Source organism: Syzygium oleosum, unplaced genomic scaffold (genome assembly GCF_021117445.2).
Source record: "Syzygium oleosum isolate NSW1041296 unplaced genomic scaffold, Sole_v2.1 Sole_v2.01, whole genome shotgun sequence".
NCBI lineage: Eukaryota > Viridiplantae > Streptophyta > Magnoliopsida > Myrtales > Myrtaceae > Syzygium > Syzygium oleosum.
The window spans coordinates 21,579,509-21,599,535 of NW_026607485.1; the positions used below are offsets into that span (position 1 = coordinate 21,579,509).

Consider the following 20,027-nt stretch of genomic DNA (forward strand, 5'->3'; position numbering starts at 1 on the left):
AGCATGTATATTTTTTGTTCGAATGATTCCACCTCAATAGTGCCACATATGTTTGTATGTACCGACTCCAATGGTTGTTTTGCTCCTCTCGCTTTTTCAATTGGAAAAAAGTCTTGATGTTGTTTCCCGACGAGACATCGTTCGCATGAACGATTTGGAGAGTCAATCAAAGGCATGCCACCATCTCTTTTGGACCAGTATTTTAGTCCGTGAAAATTTAGATGCCCGAATCAAAGATGCCACAACCAATTGTTTTCTTTCATCATTGTTTGAAAACTTAAGAGATTCTTCGTTTGAAGAGTCAAGGGAAACATCTGGTTCTTCATCATCTGTCATGATAAACTTATTGTTGACACCTCTGACGGTGCAAACTCCATTTTCAATATAGACCTTGTGGCCTTTTTCGGAAATTGCCCAAAACTAGGCAAATTCTAAAAAAAATCCTAGCCCAAAGTAAACATATGCAATAGTAATATTAGTACCATCTTTTGACTTGATGTTGATGTTACTTTGCCCATCATGGGAATTTTATTTTTTGCGAAGTTGACTTCACCACGACTCGTTTTGTCCAACTGCGAGAATAACTCCTTTTGGCCGGATATATGATTGCTGTAACCGTATCTAGGTGCCATATGTTGATGTCTACGGTGCTCGAGTCATCCTTCTTACATGCTAGCACCATGTATTCTTCAACATCGGTGGCATGCGCGTGTTTCGCCTGCTCGTACGTCGCCTTTGCCTAGCATTCAGATTTGTAATGTCCATTGCACTTAAAACACTTGACTTTTGATTTGTCACGTGTTTTATATTTTCCGATGAAATTTGAATTTCAACCTCTACCTTGGCCTCCTCCGCGACCTCAACTGCCTTGGTGGCCTCCTCGACTTGTTGGAGCAACCCGACTCTGCAATGCTTGCTCAGGATTTGAACCAATGGACTTTTGATTCATTCTTTGTTCATGCGAGCACAATGAACCCATCAACCGCTCCAATGTTAGGGTTCACATATCTTGCCCTTCCTCGATCGGTGCAATGACGTAGTCAAATTTTTCAATCAAAAACCTCAATTGGTTAATGATGGTTTGCACACGATCAAAATATGCGGAGATTGATTCAAAGTAATTCATCAAAATCACCTCGAAGTGTTTGAAGCAGCACACATCGGACACAATCATCGCCTTTGTAGGATTTTTGCAAAACATCCCAAGCTACAATCGCAGTCTCTGCACTCGATGTTTTTTTAAATATCTTTTCTTCCATGGTTCAAAAGATCGCATATAATGCTTTCTAATCTTTCTTTTGAGATTGCACCAAAGAATCTTTCTCTTCCTTTCTTAAGGCCTCAAACGCTTTAGCATTGGCCACTTTCTTATAGCCGTTTTCCACCAGATTCCAAAATTCTTGCTATCTGAAGAGAACCTTCATATGGACGGACTAGTTGTAGAAATTCCTTCCTTTCAACTTTTGGAAGTTGCAATTGAACGAAACTGGTGGATGCCATTTTTAGCTTTGATACCAAATATTGGAACTTGAAGACGGGTGTGGAGAACTCTTCAATGAGCTTTGCTAGCCTTCTTTGTCTTCATGTTGCACAAGTTTCTCTTCATTAAATGCTAGTAGCTTTTTGTCTTCAGTCTTCTTGAAGCGCCTTCCATGGATCATGCTTCACCGATTCGTTTTCATTTTTCTTCTTACACCCATCATAAATCAAGGCATTCTTTGAATAATACTAAAAACTAAATCTATAGCTTAGCAACCAATGTGCTCAAATCTTCAACAATCAATTTTATACTATTCTTCCGACCAAAAAAATTTTATACTATTCTAACACAACCTAAAGTTTCCTCATTTTGCCCATTTCTTTGTTCTTTTGTTCTTTTTCCTTTTCTTCCCTTTTGCTTCCTCCTTCCGCCCACCAGCAGCTCCTCAACCTTCGTTCATGGCCGTGGTTACCGCCCACCAGCTGTCTTCACCCCACCCGTTGTTGAATTGAGGCCCTATTGTTGCCGCTGCCAACCGTGCCACCCCTTGTAGCCTCTGTCTCCCTATTTGCTTCGTGATCAAATGTCATGGACGTGATGTCGCGACCGCTATCAGGGTTGCAAATGGAGAGAGAGAGAGAACCAACCATCTTCACCCCACCCGTTGTTGCGTTGAGGCCCAATCGCCAACGCTGCCAAACGTACCATCCGGTGCGGCCTCTGTCTCTCCATTTGCTTCGTAATCAAGTGTCTAGGGACCTGAACCTATCTTTGGACTCATTGTTCATTGAGGCCATATTTTGATGCTAACAACCGTGACCCCCCTTTCGACCAAAAAAAAAAAAACCGTGACCCCCCATGCGCCTCTATTTGTCTCGTGATTAAGAGTCATGGACTTGAACCAACTCGGTATCCGAGGTTGTAAAAGTGTTAGAATGTTCAACTCAACAACTTAAGTTAATCCGTGGAAGAAGGCTGCATGTATATAAAGTGCGTATAAATCCCGTGGACAAGCGATATGAGATACTGTAAAACCGTTCTCACGTGCTAGATGGATTAGAAAAAAACACGTGTAATTTGACGAACGGGAAGCGGACAAGCAAAATAAACTAGGGCAGACCTAGTTTTGATACCATGTTAGAATATACAACCCAAAAACTTAAACTAATAGATGGAGGGATGTCGTATTTATATAAAAAGTTAAAAATTTAGTAGATAAGGGATGTGAGATATTTTAACAAGGAAATACGTAACACATTCATATGTAGCTCATTCATACATAACTTACTCATAATTAAGCATACGCAAATTACACATTCTCACAGTACATGAAAAGAGATCACCAGAAACAAGATTACATATAGTTTGTTGCATTGCAACACACACTTTGTGGCAAACAACATCTTCAATACATATATCGAAAGCTGCTACTCTCTCCAATCCACCGTGCCTGTTGACCTATTGAGCCACATTATTGACATGAAAGGCTTCAAACCTTCAAGCTAGTGATGCACACTAATGTGCACCATGGCAGCACTCAAACTTCACAATGTTCTTCATCACCCGGGGGCAAACCGGGCATTTCACATTCTCGGGCACGTACCCGACCATATTCGGGATGTAGAAGTGGTGGCACGTCTGGGGAGCCACCACCTTGTCGTGGTGCTCCTTGAGCGCGACATCAAAGGTCTTGCCATCCACATTCACTTGCTTCTTCCAAGTATCGTACTGGGCCAGCACCTTTGACGAGGAGGCCAAGGGTGTGTTGATCACGACACGGGTCCCCTTCGTGAGGAGCGCGAACCCGCCGTCCTTCTTGAAGTTGGTGTAGAGCTTGAGGATGTCTTGAAGCAGTGGGTCGAGGATGTTCGCTTTCCCCTGCAACATGGAGAACATGCAGCTTTCGAGGCGAGTCCAGAAGAGCTGAATCTTCCCAACGTTGTAGGCCACAATGGAGTTCCCGTCATCGGTAATCTTCTTCAAGTGCACTTCTACATCGTGCACCTCCTTTGTGTCTTCGCCTCCGTACAAGAAAATGAGCTTCTCCGATTTGATCTGATTGATGGAAATAACAAAATCATGATGTAATTCATTCATGTAAACTATCTTCTTATCCTTCCAAATTGAGATGCGGTAATTCTCCAATAGCATAATATTTGGTGGTTGATTTCTGGTACAATAAGTTGATACAAAACAATCATGATAGAAAGTTACACCTAAGAGAATGCACATTTGAATGCCATGAACGTGACTTAACTCGGATTCGACATCAATTTTGAGCAGTTTAAGTTGTTCTTTTGGGTTATTTGGATGACGCTCTTGTGACACAGACATTGAAATTCATCATGCTAGTCCCAGTTCACTTACCGCATCCTGCACTTTAGGGGCTATGGAGTCGTTCACAAGGAGCTCGAACCAGCTGATGTTGCGCCTGCTCCAAAGGGTCGCCACCACACCATCGGTGAAAGGAAATGCATTAAACCCCCACATCCTTATCATGCTCATTGCGTTCTGGGACTCAACCTTCCCTTGTGGATCCAACACCACCACGATGGGCTCGTTCCTGAAGTGCCACTTCTCCTTGATGATCCTGATGGCCACCTTGTTTATCAGCGTCGGGTAGTGTGTCGAGCACCATGGTATCTGGGACTGCAGGTTCTCGAAAACATTGGGCATGTCCTCGCTGTCTTGGTCCACGACCGGGATCCACAGGATCTCGTGATTCTCGCGGAACTTGGGCTCGTTGTAGATCTTCACGAGGATTGAGAGGTCATGAGAGGATAGCTTCAGGTCAGAGATGAGCAGCAACACATTCTTCCTCCTGAGGTATTCGATCTTATCCTGCCGACTCGCATGTAAACCAGATATGATCAATCTCACTCCTTAAATTGGAAACAAAAGCATTCCTGATGAAATCGAAGTGGGTGCTAGGTGTTCAATTAGATGTTATTAATGGCTAACCGTGGTCTTCTTGGAGCCAATGTAAAGCGGCTGAGGATCGTCCTTGGTATGGAACAGCGCCTTGATGAGCTCCACATTGTCCGTAGGCGCCGTAAACAGCCGCTGTAGCCTCTGGTACTCTCTAATCTCCTCTGGATTAATAAACATTCTTCTATCAGATTCGTCAGTCTGTTTTCATGAGTATTCAAAATCGAAGTTCTCTGATCCTATTTGATTTAATTGCGAATCTTGTGGCTCACCCTTTTTTTGCTTAAAATCCTCCAGCTGCCTCTTGATGTTGTGGTGAATTATGTTCACTTTGCGAACGAATGCGGGCAGATCTCGTCCCTTCGACCTAAGATCAAGAAATTAGATGACCATTTATTAGGAAGATGAGTTCACTAAATTCGACAAAGAGCTTGTGGCAAAAGCATAAAAACCATACTCGTCGACCGTGGTAGTTGTAATAAGGGCAGTGAACTGGATCGAGCAACCGAGGACGGTGATGATGATCTGATAAACGCTGGAAGCAATGTCGATGACCTTGGCCAACTCCGGAACATCCTTGCTATCGTGGTCGAACTCCATGATGCACTGAGTCATTTCAAGCGTGGTCTTGATCAAGTCGTTGAGCACTCCAAACACTTGGATCTTCTGCGGCTCAAGCGGCTTCGTGATTGCAGGTAACCCCTTCAATACCGCCATGGACTCTGCAAGCTTGTCCGAGGGCTCGACCTGAGCGAGCCGCCAGTAGTCGCCATAGTACAGCGCCAAGGATGACAGTGTGACCACAGCCTTAGCGACCAATGAGTAGCTCGATAGCTCGTGGAAGATCGAGGACATCGTTTCCCGCACATTCTTGGTGTCCAAGGCTTTGCACGTAATCTGCCAAAATGATTGTGAATGTGTTTGATAAATATTAGAAACTTTTGAAGTTGATCATGGTACTTTAATTTGTGCCAAATAGTGTGGATATTCACTATCTAGTAGATAAGTTTACATCTAATTAATCACGCTGGATTTTCAATAAAGCCCGCGGGAATTTGGTAGAAATTTCACCTATTTATAATTCAATGGTGCATACTGGTTATGCCTAACACACCACATGAGATTTTAACCTTAATCTACTTAATCTAATGACCATTAATTGATAAACATGGGTTCCCTCATTCTCGAAAAATGACCCCGTTTGTTTCACAAAAAATGAGAAATTGGTAAAAGCATTTTCCTAATTTTAATTGTTTTTAACAATTAGACTAATGAGTCGATGAAGAATGTTTTCACGATTAATAATTCTCTATACTTCTCATTCCGTTCGCTATGATGATAATAAAAAAAAATCACTGTTTTTCAAATCGAAGATACTGGAACACTGCCCAAAAGTAGCTCTTTGGGGCTAAGAGTCCCGTACGAAAAAGTTGTGGGCACATATGCATAATAATAGGCAAAGGACAGATTCCTGTTAGGCCCACCTAAATTTTCCAATATCATATCCACATTTAACCTGAAAATTTAAAAATCATATAAGCCAATGCTTTGATTAAAATTCCCTTTTTTTTTTAGGTTCTAAACCAAGTGGTTAGCTTATTGTAAATCTAAAGATCGACTATATAGATCAAGTTCATCACAGTTCTTTTGAGGACGTAATTCTAATTTCGGAGAAAAAAATAGAAGTGATTAACATTTTCACTACATGTTACCTGGCAAGTAACTTCACTAATTGTTGATAGAGGGGGAGTGAAACCCTCCTTCGCAGGCTTAAATTCCGTGGTCGCACCTGGTGCCGAGCTTGCCTGCACAAATTCAAAGTGGGTTAGGTGCTACTGCAGTTATTGTGGGTTAGCCCCACATAGCACGATAAAATGTTCAGGTGTAGCATAGAAGTAGGCCTTTGGATTTATTATTCACCTGTCAAAATCACAGGCGATCCACCCACCTAAACCTCCTGTACGTTTTCTTTCCATAAGAAGTAAGGAGGAGCAAGATGGACAGTGTAAATTGGGATCGGATTGAATCGACCGATTTGATCCGGTTCTCCGGAATATCTGTCCAATTTCTAGTTTTTAAAAATGGAACCGATTTTCAGGTGGTCCGGTTCCCAATTCTAAGGTGGGAACCGAATCGGATCGGACCGGTAAATATATATTTTTCTAATTTTTTCATATATATATTTATTTACTTTTTAAAATTTTTGAAAAAAATAAAAAGCCTAATTTAATTTTCTCAATTCCCTTTTACCTTTACCAATAAGTAATTAGTCCCATTGAAATCGGATTGGACAGATGATCAAGTTCGGTCCACGATCCCAAAACTTGTTGGTTTGGTCCCCAATCCAAGAAATTGAAAATCGGTCCTCCCGGTCTGGTTTCCGATTCTTGGATTGAATCAGATCGGACTGAAAACCGCTCATCCCTCGTAACAAGGATCTTGTACTTGATATTCCATTTGCTGTTTTACTCTATACATCAAGAAGAACAGTGCACTTTTTCCTATTTTCTAGCTTATCCACCAAAGAATTTCAAAATGGAAAAAAAAATATTTCAAGTTTTGAAAGTTATAAGAAAAATTATGTACGATTTTACATCTTCGTATTTATGTATTTTTAAAATATTTGAGATGTTCCCACTGGAATAAAAATCGTACTATCTCGTGAACTCAGGCAAGCTAAAAAAAAGGCATTTAAGACAACATAAAAAACAATTGATGATAGAGTGTATAGATTTCGGGATAAAAAAAAAAGGCCGGCCATATTTTCTCCATATGCTTGAGATCTTTTTTTTTTTAACCATGCCTAAGTCAATCGGTAGATTAAAAACATAAATATCATGAATTTATCTTCGGTTAAATTTACGTATTCATAACTCGCCAATTAAATGTTTGATCGGAGATAATTTCCTCCAACAAAAACTAGACAAAAACATTGCCCAAAGAAAACGCGAGAAAATTACCAAAAAATTCTAAATCTATTACACTTCCGTCAATTCAGTCGTAAACTTTTCAATTGTGGCAATTGAATCCTAAAATCTTTTGACAATTTATTAATTTAGTCCTTCCGGCCAATTCAAACCTCAGGGGAGGCTCGGTCTCGTCGAATATGGCAAGGGCGAGCAACTCCAGCTCGTCGGGATCTAGTGAGCTCGAGTCTCGCTCATGGTCGGCCCCCGGGGAGTTATCGGCCATCGCCGAGACCCATCGACTAGCGGAGAAAAAGAAAAAAAAGAAAAAAAAACAAATTTCAAATGTTTTTTGAAAAGTTATAAAAATTATCCAGATTGGGACGTAATTTCCCCAAGCAAACAGTGACTCAACTCATTAGGATAAGGACAGGGCATGTGGAGACAGACACTGAGTCAGGTTAAATTATATTTTTAATTCAATTAAATCACGATATTTTAAAAGAACATCAAACTCGCTTTGATGTTTGTTCTTCTCTTGGTAAATAATTACTTATATAAAAAAAAAAAAAACAAAACTCCGTGAGCTGATTATATAATGGAAAACGTGACCGATTTCAATTAATTCGCGACGGGGCCAATTTTCTTATTCGGCATTTTATACAACGTGACCCGACCCGACGAGCGACATTTGTTTACCTTGTTCACGTTAATAACATTGTCGACAATGGCGGTCGAGCCTTTGAGGGTGTTCTCGACGAGGGCGAAGAGGGCCCGAACGTCGACGTCGCCCTCGTCGGGGGCATGAGTGTCGACCATCTCCTTCATGAACTTGTCGTCGTCGAAGACCGGGAGCAGGCTGTTGAGGAGTCCCTGGTCGGGCTGCTTGGCTCGCTGAGGGCTGCCGAAGACCACCGAGATGAGCCGGCCCGCCATGTCGATGGAAGAGGGAAGAACGCAGGGGAGAAAAGCTAGGGTTTTGTGTGGAGCTGTTTGTGAAAGTGCTTTGCTTGGGCACTCATTTATAGCGGTTGGGAGTGGAGGATGGAGACGAGGAGGCTCGTGAAATCTTTGATGGACGGCGGTGGGGACGACAGAGTGGGTGAAACTGGTGATGTTATCTTTGTGGTCCGAGAGAGTTTATCCTCGAATCTTTTGGAATCATTTTATTATTGCACCTGTTTCAATGGAGAGAGATATACAAACTTCAAATGACTTATTTATAAAATTGACGGGTCGTATTATTGTTGAATTTTCGAGTATTTGAATCTCGCCAATTAATAATTTAAACGCCCATCTGAGATCTTTGACTTTATTTTGGTATATCCATTTTGTGAATTAACATATCTACTATTGCTCATATTGTAAATAGATCTGTCCTTATAATTCTTATAAAATTTTAACATTAAAAACGTATTTTGAGAAATCATCAAAAACTTATATATTATTTTACGCACGATTATCTAAATACTTTTACTTTTTAGATACTTCATGATTATAAATAGAGTACCAACATTTACGAAAGTAAAAAGTAAATGATTAATAACATTAAAAATGCTTACTGTGACACTAATACCCAAAATATTTTTTTGTGTTACTAAAAATCCTAAACTATGTCTATTATAACCCCTAAACGTCAAACGTCTTTTTTTTTTTATCACTGCACACCAACACCTCAAACTTTTTTATGTTACCAAAAATTCCAAACTTGTATAAGTTGACAAAATACACTCTATCACAGTTTCGTTCAAAACGGGCTTTATAAATTTGACAGGGTGGCTTCCGTGAACAACGGTAGGCAAATGCAGCTGACGTGGCTTTAGTCTATTCCAAAGCAACGTCATTTCATGGATTATATCACTTTGAGGGCTCTAAAAATCGCTGAAGAGATTATTTGTTATCATGGAGGTCCATTTTTTTATAGAAAAACTTATACTTTGACAAGTGGTTATGTTAAAATATGAAGTCCTAATGGATTCCGACATTACTTTGGACTAGACTAAAGCCACGTCAACTCTATGTCAACTCCGTTTGCATGGTGCTATCCATGCAACTTGTTATGTTGAATTTTTAATGGTTGTCTTGAACAAAATTGTGACGGAAGGTATTTTTGGGTCATTGGTACAAATTTAGGATATTGGTGACACAAATAAAAAGTTTAGAGTATTGGTCTCACAGTTGCCATAATTTAGGATTTTTGATGGTAATATGAGGATAAATTTGGAATATTCGTGATGCAAATAAAAAGTTTTGAGCATTAATGTCACGGTTGGAAAACATTAGGGTTTTTTTTTTTTTATAGTAGACAGAGGGTGTATATCGCACTAGCACAAGTTTTGGAGTATTGGTGATGCGAAACAAAAGTTTGGGATATTGATGTCGGGCAAAATTAGGATTTTCAATTGTATTTTTTCAAAAGTAAAAAGCATATTCTCTCCATATCCGTAAACTTACACCCATCTCATAATATAATTTCTGAATTTTTTTATTTTTTATTTCTAAATGTTGTCATCGAAATTTGCGAAATCAATCCATGGATTCTTCCTCAACCATCTCCGTCCATTTTCTCTCGCAAGGGCAATCGGAGTCAATTGTGGGGCTCACGGGATAATCAACACAATTCCTAAAGGCAATCATGATCAGCCATGTAAAAGAGTACTAAAATGTAAAGATAATATGAAAATAAAATTGAACAAATTGGTCTTCATTTATTAATTACGATTCAACTATTTATACCATTATCGGCAATTAACAACGATTACAACAAAAGTAAACAGATTCTTCATGACTCATAGTTACCAAGTAAATCCACTAGTTCAACATGCATTACTTCTCCGCTCTTTCGTGCTCGAAATCAACCGTTACTTCTGCTGCTTGTGGCTCCACTTCCTGACGATTACAACACAACAGCCTTTGTTTTTGCTGTCCGCATTTACTTAGTTGTCTTGTCAACTGATCATATTTATCGACCAAGACCTCCCAACACTTGGCAAACTTTTACTTTTGCCATGTTTTGCTCGACCTCTCCTAGTCTAAGTTGTCGGTCGAGAACTCGAACGTTTTTTGGTGTTAACAATATCTAATTTCATATCATCTTGCACAATTTTCTTCCCATCTTCTTAACTTGTAATTATAGACAACACTTCCTTTTTGATGATCTATAGTTCATACTTCCTTTACATGATGTAATCCGATTCCAGCTGCAGCTGACCTTGTGCAGCTCTTTGCCTACAGTTAATCAATTCTCGAGAATTATAGGTGTTTCACGGGCTTTCGGGAGGGGAAATAAAAAATAGTGTTCAACACAAATATTTGCTAATAGGGAATGGATTGTTATACGAGTGTGCCCACCATCAAACGCAAATAATCACATCTTCTGGTTAACCATACATATATAGGATTTTGCCTCTCATTTGAATCAACCTTTGCTGAAGTCAGTGATATACTTTACTCTACCAGGTATATTTAGTGATGGGATTTCCTGTCATTGAAAATCTCAAGTATCCTATGAATTATTTTTGATACTTACAAAGTTATAAAGCTCATAAGAAAGGTTTAAGCATTTTACAAATTGAAGATCTGTACAAGAAAAGGACTTTGTCGCGTCCGGGAATGATATTTGTCACTATTTTAATGGACCATTTTTTTTTTTCTTCCTGTTCTTATTATTTTCCAAATTCTCTCTTTCTTCAACTTTTCCATTATTGTTTATTTAGCATTGTCCAAGGTAATTTTCATAACATCTATGCCATTATATCTATACTATTGTATCAAGTTAAAGGGAACATCCTACTTTTAAGGGATCGCACTTTTTATTTTTCTTTCTCAAAATATTCTCAATTGATCATTTTATGACCATGCTATCTAGGATAAATGCATAAATTTGTAAGTTTGTCTTATCTCTTTGCGTTTTTTTATGTTTAAATTTGAATCTTTTTTGTCTCATAACAATATTACAAAAAGAAAAGTCCAAATCTTGAAATATTGATCTCTTTCCGCACACACATATGTCTGTAAATAACTTTTCTTATATAGAGTCAACAAATTCTCATAATAGTGAAAAGTTTTAAAATATGCTGTAACAAGGCGACTTTGCAATGTCTTTTAAACGTCAATTTTTTGATACAACTAACGTGTGTGCGATTTTGCTAGTAACTTCTATGCCAACTTTATTTATGTACCTAGCTCTTTGTTGCAACATAAGTTGGTATAATTGCAGTTTCTTCATGAATTTGGGAACCTTTACAGCTCACTTTGCACCTACTCTGCTTTGATTTTGCCCCACTTACTTTGCGTTCTATCACGGGTCACTTTGCGTTGACTCTATTTTCATGTAAGTTGTCGCGCAAAATAATTTATTTGCTGCAAAATGGATGGTGATTGCTCTTGCTCATTCCATTATATTGATCCACTAAAATCACGATCACTAATCGCTCTGAGTGGTTAATTTGAGGGACACGAAATGATCCATAATTTCCTCAGAAAGCTCTTTTAGATGTATATATTCCTTATTTTTCCAATAATTCATTGAACTTTATCATTTTCATTTTTCTCTTTCATTTTTAATACATTTGTTTGTGCTCTTTATGGACTAGATATCTTCTTCTTCGCTTAAGATTTATTCGATTTAAACATGTTTAACGTTAGTCATCACATTGAGACAGTTTTTTTCAGCTTATTCAAATAATGGTAATATCTTAGCTAGTTCGCATATTGCAAGAGTTTTACATCTTCATTCCTAAATAGGGTGAAAAATTACTAATAAATGTGATTTAACTTCAAAGCTAAGGATTTTCACAAGATCGTTTATTCGTAAACATAGAAATCCCATTATGATACTAATTGAGTACATTGGATGAGGGAATATCCAATTTCCAAAATCATGACTGAACACATTATGAGAAGAGTCGATAAATATAGTGTCAAGACACTTTTTTTTTATGAAATCCACGTGGGAAAATATCGTGAAATATTTAATTTGCTCTCTCTCAGTATAGTGCTAAAACAGTGCCACTGAATCCCAAAATTTACCGACCAAAAAAAAATCCCAAAATTTCTACCTGAGAAAGTTACTACTATAGACGAAAGCAAGGCTACGATGCAGGCCCGTTTTTCTTTCCCTTTATCCTTCGCTGTAAATTGCACACGTTTTCCACGAGGATTCGTTAAAAACAGCATGACCCATCCAATCATTAAAGAGACGAGTAGCATCACACTGATCATGAGCAAAATCACCTTTCTTTCTAGAACATGGATCCCCAATTGGGTTTGTTGTCGGAGAGTTAATTAGCGTGCAAATAAGATGCCAGCTTTGTTTTTTTTTTTTGGGGATTGCCGATAAGGAACCAACTTATTCGTTGGGTATTTACTATTCCATACGAAGAGACTTTCTGATTTCTATCATGCCGGTAGTATTGAAATGACTAGCTCGTACACTTACGAATGGACTAAGTATGGGAAAATTACCCAATCAATCTAAAATCTAATGTACATATGCCAATGCAACTTAAACTTTTTAAATTATATCAATATAGTTTTAAACCTTTGTGTAAAATTTCAATATAATCATTTCAAATAATTTTCGCCGTAAATTTCTGACATGGGGATCTAGTCATCATTAGCCGTCCTACGTGGCATGTTAACATGGACAAATTGTTAATTGCTTCATGTTAACAATATATGGCAGCAATTAATCAGAAGGATTACATTGGATTATCGTGCAAAGGTTTACAATTACATTGGCAAAATTGAAAAATTTAAGACTGAATTAATATTTGTACAATAAGTTTATGACTAAATTGGTAATTTTTCCCAAATTATGTGCTCCATTTGGACTAGATATCTTCTTCTTAGCTCAAGATTAATGCGATATTAACATCTTTGACGGTAGTCATCTTCCAACAATCCATTGTAACATGAAGTATATTCAGTCATTTTTGTTTTTCAGCTTATTCAAACAATGATAATATCTTAGCTAGTTTGCATATTGCTAGAATTTATATTTTTATTCCTAAAAGGGGTGAAGAACTACTAATAAATGTGATTTAACTACAAAACTAAGGATTATCACAAGATCGTTCATTTGTAAACAATATATTATATTTATATGTACGGATGTATTCATATGCACCATAAAAGTCATGTTCAATTTATTTACTTACTTAATAGTGCAAAGACACATTTTGATGAATTTTATTATAGTGCTAAAATAGTCCCACTTAATTCCAATTTTGTAGGTCTCAAATTCCTACTCGATATAAAGTAAGGCTACAAATGCAGACCCATTTTTCTTCCCCTTTTTCCCCGCTGTAAATTGCACACGTTTAACACGAGTGTTCATTAAACACAGCATGACCCATCCAATCACTAAAGAATGAAGTAACATCCCACTGATCATGAGCAAATTCACCTTTCTAATTCTTTCTAGAGCATCAATCCTTTGGAGGGTCAGTTCTTGTGCAAATAAGGATGCCAGCTTTTCTTTTTTTTTTAGTTTTCCGACAAGGATGCCAATTCACGTGACTTGAAATTAGAGCGAATAATCATCGAGCGTGATATTTAATGATGATAGTGTCAAGCTATCTTAATTGAAATCTCGAATTCGAGTCATGTCTTAAGTTAATTTCTAACTACTTCACCTTTTAAGTATTTGCTATGTTCATGAATAGACTTTTGATTTCTGCCATGCTCGTGCAGTTGCAATGATTGACTTGTACAACCACAAATGGATCGACTAGTTACGGATCAAATTGAATGTAGTCTTACAGGTGCGAGACGAGACCCTTATGATAATGTTTACAGAAAATAACTGCACCGATTGCCTCACCTTACCATTTTTCGCTGAACCAAAAGACAACAAAAAGTGTAGGCGAACAGTATGCATTTATACTTGCGCATGACATCGCCGGACCATAACGATCGGCTTTTGTGATGCCAAAGTGTTCTCACCACTCACTTTTTCATTCACTTTTTCTTGTTTTGATTCCATCACCCTTTATTCATCATCCAAAAGCAGCCTTTTCAGTTTTCAATGGTGTGCCGTAATGCATGTGATATTATTGTGAGCACTGTTCATAATTATTCCATGTAATAATTGAACTATTAGATCTGAGCACATGGGAATTTCTAACTTCAATTTAAAGTGGTCCAACCCTAATTTATACCATTATTGCTTGTTAGTTATTATCACATGATCGTTCATTTCACATGATATATCTAAAAAAATATGTACGTAAAAGAATCATCTTCATGTAATGTAATGGCAAACTCACATTATCCGCCTTTGATTCTTTGAAGGATCGACATGAATATGTTATTGCTCTTCATCACCAGTTACAGTAATGCAGGATCCAAAAATTTGCCTTTATATCATAGGACCTTAGTTTTTACGGCGTACGTTGGAAATGATGTATTATTTCTTGTCCTTTATTATTATTATTATTATTATTATTATTTTGCATCTCAATTATTTCTAAATGCTCACTCCGAAAGAAGCAGAAAATTGATGTGGGTTTCGAATGTGTATTTCTAGAAAAAAAGAAGAAGGGTTCCCGGAAAAAAAAGAAAAGAAATAGAAGCAAACTTATTACAATAAAGGGAAAAAATCATAAAAGAAAACCCCAAACTATTTTCACTGTAACACATTTATCATAAAATTTTTTTGTGACATAAACAATATATATAACTATACTCACTGTAACATATTTACCCTAAACTTTTTCTCGTGATATTAAGAACTCCAAACTTTGACCCGCATAACACTTTTACCGTCCATCAAAGTTCAGTCGAAATGATTTTTTAGCCAAAACGATGAAGCGCTATTGTCAACACAGTTTGCCTTCCGCCGTCTATAAAGGTAAATTTTTAATGGTACTCATTGACGAAAAATTGAAGTAAGATAAATGTTCCACCCGATTATAGATTTGAGATTTTTGATGTCATAAAAAAAATTTAAGATATACCTGATTATAGTGATAGGCTTTTGGTGGGTTTCAAAATGCAAACCCGCTATTTTTCCCTTTGTTCCCCGCTGTAAATTGCACACGTTTACCACGAGTGTTCATTAAAAACAGCATGAGTCCATGACCCATCCAATCACAGAAAAATCAAGTAACATCACACTGATCATGAGCAAAATCGCTTTTCTTCCTAGAGCATGAATCCCATGGAGGGTCGGTAGTGTGCAAATGAGGATGCCAGCTTTTGTACTTTATGTTTTTTTATTTGCCGATAAGGATGCCAACTCCCGTGACTTGAAATTAGAGCGAATCACCATCTAGGGTGATATCCAATGATGATATCGTCACGCTGTCTTAAATGAAATCTTGAATTTGATTAATGTCTTAAGTTAATTTCTAGCTAATTCGTCTTTTGGGTATTTGCTGCCTCGCATGAAGAAATTTTTTAATTTCTACCACGTTTGTGAAGTTGCATTAACCGACTTGTACAATCACGAATAAGTCGACCGGTTATGAATTAAACTGTATATTCTGTAATAGGTGCAAGATTCTCATGATAATGCCGATAGAAAATGACTGCAAGGATCTGTCTCTCTTTGCCATTTTTACTGATCCAAAAGATAAAGAAAAGTGTAGGCCAACGGTGCACATTAATACGTGCACATGACACCGCCGGACCATAACAATCGGCTTTTATGATGTCAAAGGGTTCCTATGACTCTCTTTTTCATTCACTTTTTCTGGTCTTGACTCCATAAATTCCCCTCGGAAGCGCCCTTTATTCGTCATTGAAGACCAGCCATTCCAGTTTTCAACAGTGTACCATAATGCATGTGATATTATTCTAAGCACTGTGCAGAATTATTCCACGTCATAATTGAGGTATTCGAGCTGAGCAAATGGGAAGTTCTAACTTCAATTTAAAGTGGTCCAACCCTAATTTATGCCGCTATCACTTGTTAGTTACAATTACATATTCGTACGTTTTATACAATATATCCATACATTTCATGAAGCAAGAATTACGTAAAAGAATCATCTCCATGTAAAAGAATTTGCTATGTTATTTCTCTTAACTATCAATTACAGCAATGTAGGATCCAAAAATTTGCCTTTATATTGTACGATCTTAGTTTTTACGGCGTATGTTGGAAATTGTCTATTCTTTCTTGTTCTTTATTTATTATTATTTTTTACATCTCAATTATTTCTAAATGCTCACTCCGAAAGAAACAGAAAATTGATGTTGGTTTCGAATGTGTATTTCTAGAAAACAAAAAGAAGAAATAGAAGCAAACTTATTAAAATGTATGAAAAGAAAAGTAGGAAAAGCAGAAATTGATAGCAAAAGAAAAGGATAAAAAAAGAAAAAAAAAGCAACACGTACTTCAAGGGGAGCCTGACATTGACTGATGATAGCGTACCGAAGATAAGAAATGCGTGGCTGAGAGTTTGCGCACATGGCCATTCGACCACGTGGTCCCAAAAGAGAAGACACGATGTGGCGTGATTGAAGCTAAGCGACGAAGCCCTAAAAGGAAGGAAGGACGACGACAGCACCGATGGTGTTTTGTCGGAGATGGAGACAAAGACATTTATGGAAATGCATGACGAATGTCAACGAAACGCGCCACGTTTCTTACTAAAAGAAATCATTTCACTCTGAAGAAAATACGAAAATTCAGTACAGTTGAGATTTTAAGATTTGGATACACGAAATTGATTGATTTATATCGGGTGATCTCAACGTATGTGTGAATTGACTTTGATATTTGTACAACCTCGTCGGAGCAACTGCTAATTATTCTAAAAATTTAATTTAGTGAATGAATATGTGCATGAAAAAGGAAATGAATATGTGATTTAATATTTACATATTCTAGCACTTCCCGCTGGACGTTGAACCAAGACTAATAGCTAGAAAAGGAGGTAAATAAGAGACCTGGAAAGAAATACGAACTCTGCATTTAATTCGAGATCATATAAAATTTTGTGGTACCACTGCCGGTCATTCTAAAAATTTAAGCTAATGCGTCATTTTTAAATATTCTAACAATAATGCTTCAAGAAATATCGTATCTAAAATTTGATTTTCCACAAAATATTTGTTAACCAAAAAGAAGAAAATGATTCACATTTTGTAGTATTTCCCGGCAAACGAGGGTAAAAAAATCACATGGTGATGTGTTCATACTTTGATTGTTATATTAACTCCATCGAGGGTACAAAAATCTCCAAATGATAAATTCTTTTTGACGTTGTATGTAACACCCCGGGTCTACACTGTGTAATATTGTCCGCTTTGGGCCTACTAACCCTCACGGCTTTAAAACGCGTTACATAGGATAGGCCACCCAGGCCTTATAAGCAACGCCAGGACTCCCCCCTAAGCGATGTGGGACAGAGAGATGCCCCCTTGCCATCTTAGAAGCATGCTAGGAGCCGCTCCTTGTCTAGGTCCTTGAACCCCGGCGACCACTCCCCGCCCTCGTTGGACCGGGTCGTTACATTCTCCCCTCCTTCGAGCACAGCGTCCTCGCTGTGGCCCCACACGCGGTCGGGAGTCGGCTCTGATACCACTTGTAACACCCCGGGTCTACACTGTGTAATATTGTCCGCTTTGCGCCCACTGACCCTCACGGCTTTAAAACGTGTTGCACAGGATAGGCCACCCAGGCCTTATAAGCAATCCCAGGACTCCCCCCTAAGCGATGTGGGACAGAGAGATGCCCCTCTTGCCATCTTAGAAGCCTGCCAGGAGCCGCTCCTTGTCCAGGTTCTTGAACCCGGCGACCACTCCCCGCCCTCATCGGACCGGGTCATTACATTGTCCTCTCCTTCAACGTCTGTCTGACAAGACATACATATATTGGACGTGCCATGGACCCTTCTATGTGGATTAATGTTCCGGTGGGATCGAATTGAAGATTTTGTACAAATAACGCGGTGAATCGTTCGTTCCAAATATGTGGTGCTCGTCCAATTCAAGATTTGATAAGACGAAAGATTTTCTCCACAGAAAAAGGAAATGGAGTAGGAAAAGTAATGCAGAGAGGCAGTAATTCACGTGTGCAATTTAGGTGGTCCTTGGACTTCGGATGATTTTTGTTTTATGCGATGTCCCGCTCGGTAAGGACTACGGGTCACACATTTGGCCAATTTGGAGTGGGGATGATGGTCAATTGGAGATGTGTAGGTACATCGACATCCACGAAATCTAGGGTTCCGGCCGGTGACCGTTCAGAGGCGAGGGAGTGAGTTATTTCTTACGCCGACAATAGATGAGTAGAAACCAATCCAAAGCTATTAAAATATATATAGATACCGGACCCAATACTCAATTGGTAAAGAAAATAATTTCTAGGAGGAGTAAATGCAGTCGGTAAGTAAGAATCATCCTTACTCTACTCCCTATACATCACGTCACTGTGCATTACCTGCTCCCTTCTTTTGTTTTTTTGCTTTGTGATTTTTCGTTCCTTTTGGAGTGCAGATCGCTAATGGTCTAAGTGGTGGTTAGGTATTCTAGCAAAAAAAAAAGTGGTGGTTAGGTATATGCGCTCTTCTAATGAAAAAGATGTGCTATCTAATGGTTATGTACTAACACTAGTCAATCAAAGTATTTTGGCATTAAATGGTTGGGTAATGTTATATTTAATACATCATAAGGGTATAAACAGTTTACTTGATATATCTTCTTGCTCGGTAAGAAAGTAGATGGGGCAATTCGTGCCCCTTCTTAGCATCACATATCAATGGGAAAATCGTCAAATCACTCCTAAACCTACTATTCAGATGCCAATTTAGTTGTAAAATTTTTCGATTTTGCCAATTTAATCTTAAATCTTTGCGTGGAATTTTAATGTAGTTCTTATGGTCAATTTTTTCAGGAAATCGCCGATGTGGCGGTATGCCACCTAAGATGACTGGCGATGACTAGACCACCATATCAGCGAGTTCTGGCGAAAATTGATTAAAATAACGATATTGGAATTTCGTGCAAGGGTTCATAACTAAATTGATAAAATTAAAAAGTTTAGAAATAAATTAACATCCGTACAATGGGTTTAAGACTAATTTGGTAATTTTCTCCATTTCAACAGATACTTAAATGAAATCATGTTGTAGGAAGTAGAAACATTAGCAGGGACTTAACATGCAGTAAATTTTACACCAAAGATTTTTTATTTTTGTGTCCACGAGAGTCACGCACACTATTCATTAGCTTAGACAAGAAGGCATTCTTTCCCACAATGCTATGATTCAACGAAGGGCCATTCACACAAAGAAGCAAAGACATAATGGTGGGGCAATTGAGAACATCAATTCTCATCAGAATCATGTGCCTTCTCCTTTATTTATTAGCTATGTTTATGTGTCAAATCCATGTCCACTAACATGGTAATACACCTAGCAACTTTCAAGGGTTTACTAGCTTTATTTTTTTCTGGAAAAGTCAGCATGATGACTGAAATATCAACCCAAGTTATTACAAATATTTCTTGGACATCTTAATAAAAGGAAAAAAAATAGTAAATCTTGGACATTTTGAGGTGGGATGGTGAGTGAAATTTAGGGTAATTTAGTGGAATTTATGGGGTTTCAGTGGGCCTTGTATTCATGTAGCATTCATCTATCTATCAATTTAAATTTTTAGATTGGATTCTCTAAAATAAATAATAGGATCTTTTTGTACGATGAATACTTCTCTGATCTTGTTTTGCATCATTAGATATTACGTGAATATATCTCAAG

General features: G+C 37.9%; 1 protein-coding gene across 1 annotated transcript; it reads right to left on the bottom strand.

Annotated features, from left to right (window-relative positions):
• Positions 1-2,805: 2,805 nt before the first annotated feature.
• LOC115692442 (protein SIEVE ELEMENT OCCLUSION B-like) lies at positions 2,806-8,322 on the bottom strand. Its single transcript, XM_030619283.2, has 7 exons — positions 8,014-8,322; positions 6,121-6,213; positions 4,866-5,305; positions 4,681-4,775; positions 4,442-4,572; positions 3,848-4,321; positions 2,806-3,535 (listed from the first exon to the last, which is right to left on the bottom strand). The coding sequence occupies exons 1-7, from the start codon at positions 8,248-8,250 to the stop codon at positions 2,996-2,998; spliced, it is 2,010 nt and encodes a 669-aa protein (XP_030475143.1). The 5' UTR covers positions 8,251-8,322; the 3' UTR covers positions 2,806-2,995.
• Between the last annotated feature and the right edge of the window lie 11,705 nt (positions 8,323-20,027).

What these genes read in the sequence shown, in the direction of transcription:
- LOC115692442 (XM_030619283.2), bottom strand. Translation starts at nt 8,250, where the DNA reads ATGGCGGGCCGGCTCATCTCGGTGGTCTTCGGCAGCCCTCAGCGAGCC. An exon ending in TTAGTGAAGTTACTTGCCAG is followed by an intron (nt 5,306 to 6,120) that starts GTAACATGTAGT and finishes TCATTTTGGCAG; the next exon opens with ATTACGTGCAAAGCCTTGGA. An exon ending in CCCCTAAAGTGCAGGATGCG is followed by an intron (nt 3,536 to 3,847) that starts GTAAGTGAACTG and finishes TCCATCAATCAG; the next exon opens with ATCAAATCGGAGAAGCTCAT.